This window comes from Theropithecus gelada, chromosome 13, assembly GCF_003255815.1.
Source record: "Theropithecus gelada isolate Dixy chromosome 13, Tgel_1.0, whole genome shotgun sequence".
In the NCBI taxonomy this organism is placed as follows: Eukaryota; Metazoa; Chordata; class Mammalia; order Primates; family Cercopithecidae; genus Theropithecus; species Theropithecus gelada.
The window spans coordinates 36,266,049-36,275,789 of NC_037681.1; the positions used below are offsets into that span (position 1 = coordinate 36,266,049).

At 52.7% G+C, this 9,741-nt stretch overlaps 2 protein-coding genes across 4 annotated transcripts; one reads left to right on the forward strand and one right to left on the reverse strand.

The window, feature by feature from the left end:
• Positions 1-1,103: 1,103 nt before the first annotated feature.
• Positions 1,104-3,441, reverse strand: MYCNOS (MYCN opposite strand). 2 transcript variants are annotated; one of them, XM_025355057.1, is made up of 3 exons: positions 3,350-3,441; positions 2,183-2,306; positions 1,104-1,562 (listed from the first exon to the last, which is right to left on the reverse strand). In XM_025355057.1, the coding sequence occupies exon 3, from the start codon at positions 1,451-1,453 to the stop codon at positions 1,115-1,117; it is 339 nt and encodes a 112-aa protein (XP_025210842.1). In that variant the 5' UTR covers positions 1,454-1,562; positions 2,183-2,306; positions 3,350-3,441; the 3' UTR covers positions 1,104-1,114. The 2 variants fall into 2 exon arrangements, with proteins under 2 accessions (XP_025210842.1, XP_025210840.1); XM_025355055.1 differs by lacking the exon at positions 3,350-3,441 and adding an exon at positions 2,731-2,916.
• MYCN (MYCN proto-oncogene, bHLH transcription factor) lies at positions 1,649-8,189 on the forward strand. 2 transcript variants are annotated; one of them, XM_025353785.1, is made up of 3 exons: positions 1,649-2,262; positions 3,147-4,052; positions 6,678-8,189. In XM_025353785.1, the coding sequence occupies exons 2-3, from the start codon at positions 3,263-3,265 to the stop codon at positions 7,280-7,282; spliced, it is 1,395 nt and encodes a 464-aa protein (XP_025209570.1). In that variant the 5' UTR covers positions 1,649-2,262; positions 3,147-3,262; the 3' UTR covers positions 7,283-8,189. The 2 variants fall into 2 exon arrangements, with proteins under 2 accessions (XP_025209570.1, XP_025209569.1); XM_025353784.1 differs by having other exon boundaries at positions 1,649-1,953.
• Positions 8,190-9,741: the final 1,552 nt, after the last annotated feature.

Genomic DNA, 9,741 nt, shown 5'->3' on the forward strand with positions numbered 1-9,741 from the left:
TTTGTGAGGGAAATAACAATAATAAAGGTACTTGGAAGGGCAGCTCATCCGCATTCATGGGCCTCTTCCTAGAACTCTGGGAATCTTTCTCCCTGTAGCTCTGTAGGCATCCAGGGTCAGGGCTGGAGAGGCCTTCACAAATGCTAATCTGTGAGCATTTTATGGGTTGCCCCCTGACCCTCAGCATCCTCCTCCTTAACTAGATCCGATGGTGAGTTGAAGAGGTGGGGGCGATGGAGAATGGCATTTCCAGTTTAGAGAAAAAAGTGGGGGGGAGAGGGGGAAGCCTTCCCACCCCAGTCCCAGGGCCAGGTTTCCCTCCCTCCACACAAGCCTAAGGAATGTTTTTCAAGGCAAAATCCCACCTCACTGTGTATTTGGTTGTGAAGGGGGCTGTCCAGGAGACCAGGATTGTTCTTGGAGAGTTTGGCGGGCAGGGGCAATAATGTCTGATCCCCCGCAGACAAATGCACCTGTAAGAAAGCTAGACCAGCATGAAGGAAAGCCAGGATTTGATGGTGGAGGGGCCAATGCTGCTGCTGGACAGAGAGGTGTTATTGTCCCCGGAAGAATATCATGTCGTAGTCATCATAATAATAATAACTGACACAACTATTATGGGCTGGAGACTTATGAGCGCTTTCATAACTCTCAGGTAAGAGGCACTACGAACTCCATTTCACAATTGAGGAAACTGAGGCACAAAGAAACGAAGTAGTGACAGCAGCTTTCCTTTTTCCCTTCAACAATTCGGAATCAAGCTTTTTGAGCCGAGGCTGGATCTCAGGAGGTGTGGACAGCAGTTCCATCTCTGGAAATCAGATTCGCCTGCCCATAATTGGGGAGAATGGTGGCTTTGAAAAGGTTAACTTGGGAGCCCTGGGGACGGCTGCAGGGAACGTACGCCCATTCCCCCTCGGAAGCAGAGCCAGGCCGCCTCCCCTCCGCAGTGGTGAGGACTCGTGGACAGTCCCACGGGGATGGCGGGAGACTTGCGGAGTGGCCGCCCTCCAGGTCCGCGCCGAGGCCGGGCAGCTACGCTTTCTGCTCAGTCTCCGCGAGGTGTCGCCTTCGGCCGAAGAAACCACCGCGGCGCCACCCTCGTAGCTCGCACTTATTTATTTATTTTCAAACAAGGGGGGCGCCCCTCTCCTTTCAATTCGAAACTAGAAACATCCAGAGGTCTTGTTCCTAAGGGGGCGCGTCCTCTCCCTGCTATTTTGCACCTTCGGACTAGCCTTCTTTCGGAATTACACAGGAGCAACCTCTCTGCAAGGCCTTGCTCAACGTTGGCCTCGCGCTCAGCTGCACAACACGCCGTCAAAGCAGGGGCTGGGTTAGAAGCATCGGTCTCCCCTCCCCAACACACACCCACCCCCGGAGCCCTCCGTAATTTTTTTTTTTTTTCTTTTAATGACAAGCAATTGCCAGGCCCGCAGGGTGGGTGCTGCATTGCACCGCTCGGCGCGCAGCTGGTTCTCAGAGTGCAGCCGGTGCAAGCCCGGGGGTCCAAAAGGGCGGGAGGAGCACACCCCGGGCTTCCCAGCTTTGCAGCCTTCTCTCTGCAAAGAAAAGCAAGTGGCTTTTGGCGCGAAAGCCTTGGCGCCTCCCCTGATTTTTATGGAAATCAGGAGGGCGGGGTAAAGCCGCTTTCCTCTCCTTTCTCCCTCCCCCTTGTCTGCGCCACAGCCCCCTTCTCTCCCCGCCCCCCGGGTGTGTCAGATTTTTCAGTTAATAATATCCCCCGAGCTTCAAAGCGCAGGCAGTGACAGTCATCTGTCTGGACGCGCTGGGTGGATGCGGGGGGCTCCTGGGAACTGTGTTGGAGCCGAGCAAGCGCTAGCCAGGCGCAAGCGCGCACAGACTGTAGCCACCCGAGGACACCCCCGCCCCCCGGCCCACCCGGAGACACCCGCGCAGAATCGCCTCCGGATCCCCTGCAGTCGGCGGGAGGTAAGGAGCAGGGCTTCCAAACCGCCCGGCGCCCAGGGAGCGACGAGCGCCGGGGCAAGGCAAGCCCTGGACGGGATTGCGACGTGCGCACCGGGCGCCCGAATATGCCCGGGGGACTGTTTCTGCTTCCGAAACAAAACCATCTCTGGGTTTTCCCAGAAAAGCCAGTTCCAGCCCCGAAGCCATCCTGGCTAAAGGAGACCCGCCCTAATCCTTTTGCAGCCCTTACCGGGGGGAGTAATGGCTTCTGCGAAAAGAAATTCCCCCTGCTCTAGAAGATCTGTCTGTGTTTGAGCTGTCGGAGAGCCGGTGCGTCCCCACCCTAGGCTGGGGTTCTTCTCCAAAGGGTGCCCCTGGAGGAAGAAGACGGGGGGTTAGGCAGGGCGAGGCCACCGCGGTCGTAATCTGGGTCACGGCTGCTCCAGCTCGGAGGAGAGGCGGCTTTCCCGGTGACCCTCCTCGCGCGGGCGCCCCTGCACCATTCCCGGGAACAGGGGCTCAACCTCCCCCTCCCTGGAAGAGGACGCTGTTGGGGGTTTGGAAGAGCAGGGATGGGCTTAGAGAGGTTCCAGATAAGCTATTGGTAGGAGTATCCCTGCAGCGGGTGAATGCCGAGGGCGTTTGCTCAAATTTGGTGAGGGGAAGGATATGGGTGTCTGTTGTTGGTCTCTGTCTAGAGAAAGGCTTTTTCATTTGCAAAGTTTCCTAAATCCCCTGCTCTCATTTGCACTCCCGAGGCTGCATTTTTACAAAGGGGGTAGAAGGTACTCCAAATACCATACCCGGTAGCTGGGTCGGAGAGCCCAGGGCTTCCCCAGAGCAGCCGGCCCCTCGCCGCTGCGAGTGGGGTTGTCTGCGTGCTCGTGAGAGCTAGAATTCTGCAGCCTGGAACAGCCCCCTCCCCCAGGCAGTGCCTTGTGTGAATGAAATGGCAGTTTCCAAAGTTGCGGAGCCACGCCACCACCCCCTGCATCTGCATGCCCCCTCCCACCCCCTGTCGTAGACAGCTTGTACACAAAAGGAGGGAGGGAGGGAGGGAGCGAGAGGCACTACTTCCTCCACCTTCGGGAGCCGTGGGCAGAGTGGGGGGCTTGGAGGGAAGATTGGGGAACCGGGTTAGAGGGGGCGCCCATTGCCTTTCCCCTCGGTCTGCTCCGTTTGCCCACCCTCTCCGGTGTGTCTGTCGGTTGCAGTGTTGGAGGTCGGCGCCGGCCCCCGCCTTCCGCGCCCCCCACGGGAAGGAAGCACCCCGGTATTAAAACGAGCGGGGCGGAAAGAAGTCTTCAGTCGCCGGCCGGGAGGCGAGCCGATGCCGAGCTGCTCCGCGTCCACCATGCCGGGCATGATCTGCAAGAACCCAGACCTCGAGTTTGACTCGCTGCAGCCCTGCTTCTACCCGGACGAAGATGACTTCTACTTCGGCGGCCCCGACTCGACCCCCCCGGGGGAGGACATCTGGAAGAAGTTTGAGCTGCTGCCCACGCCCCCGCTGTCGCCCAGCCGTGGCTTCGCGGAGCACAGCTCTGAGCCCCCGAGCTGGGTCACGGAGATGCTGCTCGAGAACGAGCTGTGGGGCAGCCCGGCCGAGGAGGACGCGTTCGGCCTGGGTGGACTGGGTGGTCTCACCCCCAACCCGGTCATTCTCCAGGACTGCATGTGGAGCGGCTTCTCCGCCCGCGAGAAGCTGGAACGCGCCGTGAGCGAGAAGCTGCAGCACGGCCGCGGGCCGCCGACCGCCGGTTCCACCGCCCAGTCCCCGGGAGCCGGCGCCGCCAGCCCTGCGGGTCGCGGGCACGGCGGGGCTGCGGGAGCCGGCCGCGCCGGGGCCGCCCTGCCCGCCGAGCTCGCCCACCCGGCTGCCGAGTGCGTGGATCCTGCGGTGGTCTTCCCCTTTCCTGTGAACAAGCGCGAGCCAGCGCCCATGCCCGCAGCCCCGGCCGGTGCCCCGGCGGTGGGCCCTGCGGTCGCCTCGGGGGCGGGTGTCTCCGCCCCAGCCGGGGCCCCGGGGGTCGCCCCTCCGCGCCCAGGCGGCCGCCAAACCAGCGGCGGCGACCACAAGGCCCTCAGTACCTCTGGAGAGGACACCCTGAGCGATTCAGGTAAAGACCGAACTCGGGTCCGGCTGCCTCCCTGGGGCACTGGACCCCGGGTCGCGTCCCCTTTGTTAGTGCTCGTATGTCTTGCCCTAGGGAGCATTTTGGAGGCAGTGCTGGGGGCAGAGAGGTCCTGTTTCCTCCAAGTCTCTCCTCGGGGTAAAGAGAAGGGGCTGAGAGAAGGCCTCTGCAAAGGGTGCTCTCCAATTCTGGCCTTTACTAAAGTTCCTTCCACCTTCTCCTGAGGAGCCCTCCTCTAGGCCGTCACGGACCCTCACCCCGTTCCCCCCCTCCCCCATCTTTTGTAGCGCAGCCCGAGGAATAAAATTGGAGAAAGTTGTGGCTAAACCGGGTGAGGGTTTAGGGGGTTGCTGGGTGCATTGCCTGGACAGAAACCTGTTAGCGCAGGGGTGAAAGGGACTCCGGCCCAGGTCAGGGGAGGGAAAGACATCCCGAAAAGATACAAGGGCTGTGCAAAGCCCTTTTTAAGGCGCAGGAACTTAAGGAGGGTTGCACAGATGGCTAGAGCCGGTTTTCTTTTTTTTTTTTTTTTTTCCAAATGTCGGTACCCTTCCCCCATCCTCGGTGGGTGGTGGGCTATTTGCTCCCGGTGCGTGGCCAGCAGGCGGCGATATGCGAGTCCAGCAGGCGGGCCCGGGATCTGAAAGGCTGGGGGTGGTGGGGGCACCCTCCCTCCCTCCATTCAGCAGCTGGCTGCAAGTGCAACAGCAGTTGTGTACATTCTTAAGGGGCCTCCTCTTTCCAATGTGCAGTGAAAACTGGCTCCAGTTTTGTCTTCCAGCCTGAATTCCAGGCCTAATTTGAGATGTGAGTTGTATCTGTAACCCAGTGCCCTTGAAGGTGAGGGCAGGCACTCAGCAGCCTCTCCAGGAATGCTTGCATCCTGGGAGGACTCACTGGTTAGTTCTATTGTGTGCATTTGTCTGTGCCTTAAGCTGAAGTGAAGGATTAAAACCAGGCCTTTCCCTGGGGGTCTGGATGAACAGAACTCAACCCAAAGAGTGGCATTGCCTTGTCCTTGGAGCAGGGAGCTGGGACCACCCCCCTCCTTGGACTTGGAAAACGAGTGTTTTCAGAATGCAGGTGGAAACAATCCTAAATTTACTTCTGGGCTGAGGAGAGATATTTGAGGCTCCTGGAAGGAAACTTGGTGATAAGCCTCCAGTTTGAAACGGCTCTGTCCCTTTAATGTCTGCGCCTTGACAGCTTTCGGTGAGGAAGCACTTCCGTCCAACAGCTGTCTTCTTGGCAGAAAACCAAAACATTGGCTTAAAGGGACCTACAGACTGGAACAGCCTCACATTTCGGCTTTAGAACAAATCCCACAATTGTTCAGCTTTCCGGTCCCCTTCAGATCAAGCAGAAGATGTGTTTTGATTTTCATGCTTGTATTTTAAACAATAATTTTCTAGCCCGGCGTGGTAGTCAATGAGGAGAGAGGGGAAGAATGCACACAGGATGCTACACGTTTTTGTTGTTGCTGTTGTTATTGGTGGCTTTGAGGAGGGCTGCTCCCATTTGGGGGTTTATACCAACTGTGGATTATGGCTTTGTAGTTCAGACTTGATCTTTGTTAAATGCAAAACTGCTTACTTGTATAAAATTCAGGTTTGTGGATGAAAAGTTGTTTTTCTTCTTCAGTTAATTGAATTGTTCCTCTAGTTTGTTTAAGGACTTAAAATCAAACACAACCATGTGTAAATTGCTAAATGAGGCTCCTAAAATGAGAGGCCTCAACTCTTTAAGTGTGGAGCTAGAAATGTAAATAAGTCCGGTACCGGGCAGACTGGTGATTATGATAAAAGCTACCATTTACTGAGCATCTGTCTACTAGGCGCAGCTCTATGCTAAGTCTACGTTTTGTCTGTCAAAGTGGTATCCCCATTTAATAGCTGAGGAAACAGAGGCTTAGAAAGGCTGGGTAACTTGACCAGGGTCATGCAACTGGTCTGCGGTGGAGCCAGGATTCTGTCTGACCCTGAAGGCCAAGTTCTTTATATTTATTTCTACCACCTGCTAAAGTCTTGAATGAAGACTGAAAGCACAGTTGGGGAATGGGGAAGGAAAACATACTTATATATACACACATACATGTATATGTATGCATGTATGTTTTTCTTGTTTTGTTTTTTTGATACGGAGTTTTGCTCTTGCTGCCCAGGCTGGAGTGCAGTGATGCGATCTGGGCTCACTGCAACGCCCGCCCCCCGGGTTCAAGTGATTCTCCTGCCTCAGCCTCCCGAGTTAGCTGGGATTACAGGAGCATGCCACCATGCCCAGCAAAGTTTTGTATTTTTAGTAGAGGTGGGGTTTCACCATGTTAGCCAGGATGGTCTCAATCTCCTCATCTCAGGTGATCCTCCCGCCTCTGCCTCCCAAAGTGCTGGGATTACAGGTGTGAGTCACCACGTCCGTCCACAGATATATTTATTTTAAAGAGATCTAAAACATACATAACTGTCCACATCTACATTGATGGACCCGTAAAAATAACACACTCTGTGCCAGGGTCTGCCGGAAGAGACAGATAACACATACATAATAACATGAATATATATGAATTTCATTCAAATGGTTCTCACATGAGAGTAACTGGCATCTTGTTCTCAGATGATGAAGATGATGAAGAGGAAGATGAAGAGGAGGAAATTGACGTGGTCACTGTGGAGAAGCGGCGTTCCTCCTCCAACACCAAGGCTGTCACCACATTCACCATCACTGTGCGTCCCAAAAACGCAGCCCTGGGTCCCGGGAGGGCTCAGTCCAGCGAGCTGATCCTCAAACGATGCCTTCCCATCCACCAGCAGCACAACTATGCCGCCCCATCTCCCTACGTGGAGAGTGAGGATGCACCCCCCCAGAAGAAGATAAAGAATGAGGTGTCCCCACGTCCGCTCAAGAGTGTCATCCCCCCAAAGGCTAAGAGCTTGAGCCCCCGAAACTCTGACTCGGAGGACAGTGAGCGTCGCAGGAACCACAACATCCTGGAGCGCCAGCGCCGCAACGACCTTCGGTCCAGCTTTCTCACCCTCAGGGACCACGTGCCGGAGCTGGTCAAGAATGAGAAGGCCGCCAAGGTGGTCATTTTGAAAAAGGCCACCGAGTATGTCCACTCCCTCCAGGCCGAGGAGCACCAGCTTTTGCTGGAAAAGGAAAAATTGCAGGCAAGACAGCAGCAGTTGCTAAAGAAAATTGAACACGCTCGGACTTGCTAGGACGCTTCTCAAAACTGGACAGTCACTGCCACTTTGCACATTTTGATTTTTTTTAAACAAACATTGTGTTGACATTAAGAATGTTGGTTTACTTTCAAATCGGTCCCCTGTCGAGTTCGGCTCTGGGTGGGGAGCGGGACCACCAGTGTGGGGTTCTGCTGGGACCTTGGAGAGCCTGCCTCCCAGGACGCTGGGTGGCCCTGCAGCCTCCTCCACCTCACCTCCATGACAGCGGTAAAAGTTGGTGACGGTTGGGAGCCTCTGGGGCTGTTGAAGTCACCTTGTGTGTTCCAAGTTTCCAAACAACAGAAAGTCATTCCTTCTTTTTTAAAATGGTGCTTAAGTTCCAGCAGATGCCACGTAAGGGGTTTGCCATTTGATACCCCTGGGGAACATTTCTGTAAATACCATTGACACATCCGCCTTTTGTATACGTCCTGGGTAATGAGAGGTGGCTTTTGCGGCCAGTATTAGACTGGAAGTTCATACCTAAGTACTGTAATAATACCTCAATGTTTGAGGAGCATGTTTTGTATACAAATATATTGTTAATCTCTGTTATGTACTGTACTAATTCTTACACTGCCTGTATACTTTAGTATGACGCTGATACATAACTAAATTTGATACTTATATTTTCGTATGAAAATGAGTTGTGAAAGTTTTGAGTAGATATTACTTTATCACTTTTTGAACTAAGAAACTTTTGTAAAGAAATTTACTATATATATATGCCTTTTTCCTAGCCTGTTTCTTCCTGTTAATGTATTTGTTCATGTTTGGTGCATAGAACTGGGTAAATGCAAAGTTCTGTGTTTAATTTCTTCAAAATGTATATATTTAGTGCTGCATCTTATAGCACTTTGAAATACCTCATGTTTATGAAAATAAATAGCTTAAAATTAAATGATGCAACTCAACCTTTTCCTTCATGGCACTATACTTTGTCCCTTAAGGAGCAACCATAAATAATCCATAACTTATAGAGGGGATTTGGTTTCCATAAATAGCCCTTTTTGCATCTGTACAATCCTGGTTGGGGGGCATGAGTCATCATTGTCCCCACTTAAGGTGGAGGGAACTGAGTTTGGGGAAATTTCCAAGATTATGCAGAAGAGAGATGTTATCAGTGACTATTCTGTGCATTGTAGCAATGGCACTTGACAGTTTGTAGAGCACTTCTGTATATTGTGGCTCCTTAGTGGAATTAAGCTGGGACCTCAGATCAGTCCCTGTAAAAGAAAAGGAAAAGCAGTCACAGGGTTGTTTAACTCGCTTGTATTGGGCTTCGGTAGTATTTGCCCCATTGGCAGACAGTCTTGTGTCTTAACATAGAGCACAGTTTGTCTCCAAGAATTCATTGTTAAAAACCTTTACTAGGATCTGTGGAGGTTCTAGGCTAAGCGTGGTAAGCAGAGTAAAAAGATGGAAATGGGTTCCTCCCTTCAATGAACTCAACCTGATTCACCAACGTGTAATTCATGAAGTGACAGTTACGTAGTCCAGAGCAAGTACCAGGTGCAGGAGAGACCCTGGGGTCACAATGGAGACCCCATATGGGTGGCGTAGCTCTCTACTAGCCATTCCTATCACACAGCAGTGTCTTGGCTACTCCGGCTTCCCTGTGGAGATGGGATCAATCTTGCAGCCTCCAGAAGACTGAGCCAAGACTCACTGGTTAGGGAGGTTTCAGATAGTTTACCTGTTGGGACGTAAGACCCTTGCTTGTAAGCAGCTTCTCAGAACTAAAAGTGTACAAATAACCTATTTCTCTTTTGAGAGTCAGGTTGTACTCAGTTATTTCTCTAGGGTTTTGTTTATCTCAGATTTTTAACTGTGAGCTGGAAAAAAAAAAAAAGGCCTTTTGCTTCACTGAGAAGAACGCAAGTGCAGAGATGAGACAGCTTTGCTTGCCTGGCCACACAGTTTGTCGGGGCAGAAATGGGAGACACCAAGCCATGTGTCCTTGTCTGCTTTGGTCATTTTATTTCATTATTAGTTTTTTCTTTTGAGATGGAGTCTCACTCTGGTGCCCAGGCTGGAGTGCAGTGGCGCAATCTTGGCTCACCGCAACCTCCGCCTCCCGGGTTCAGGCAATTCTCCTGCCTTAGCCTCCTGAGTGGCTAGGACGACAAGTGCATGCCACCACACCTGGTTAATTTTTTGTATTTTTAGTAGAGACAAATTTTCACCATGTTAGCCAGGATGGTCTCGATCTCCTGACCTTGTGATACACCTACCTCGGCCTCCCAAAGTGCTGGAATTGCAGGCATGAACCACTGTGCCCAGCCACTTTGATCATTTTATAAAGGCAAGTAGGAGTTCAGAACTCGAGTTTGAGATATGAGGTAGGTGAGACTACCATGTACATCTTTCTGATGGTCTTGCCATGTAGAAAATAAGACAAAATGCCCTTTAATTCTCCTAGTCCCCATCCCCAGACTAGAAATAATGCACCC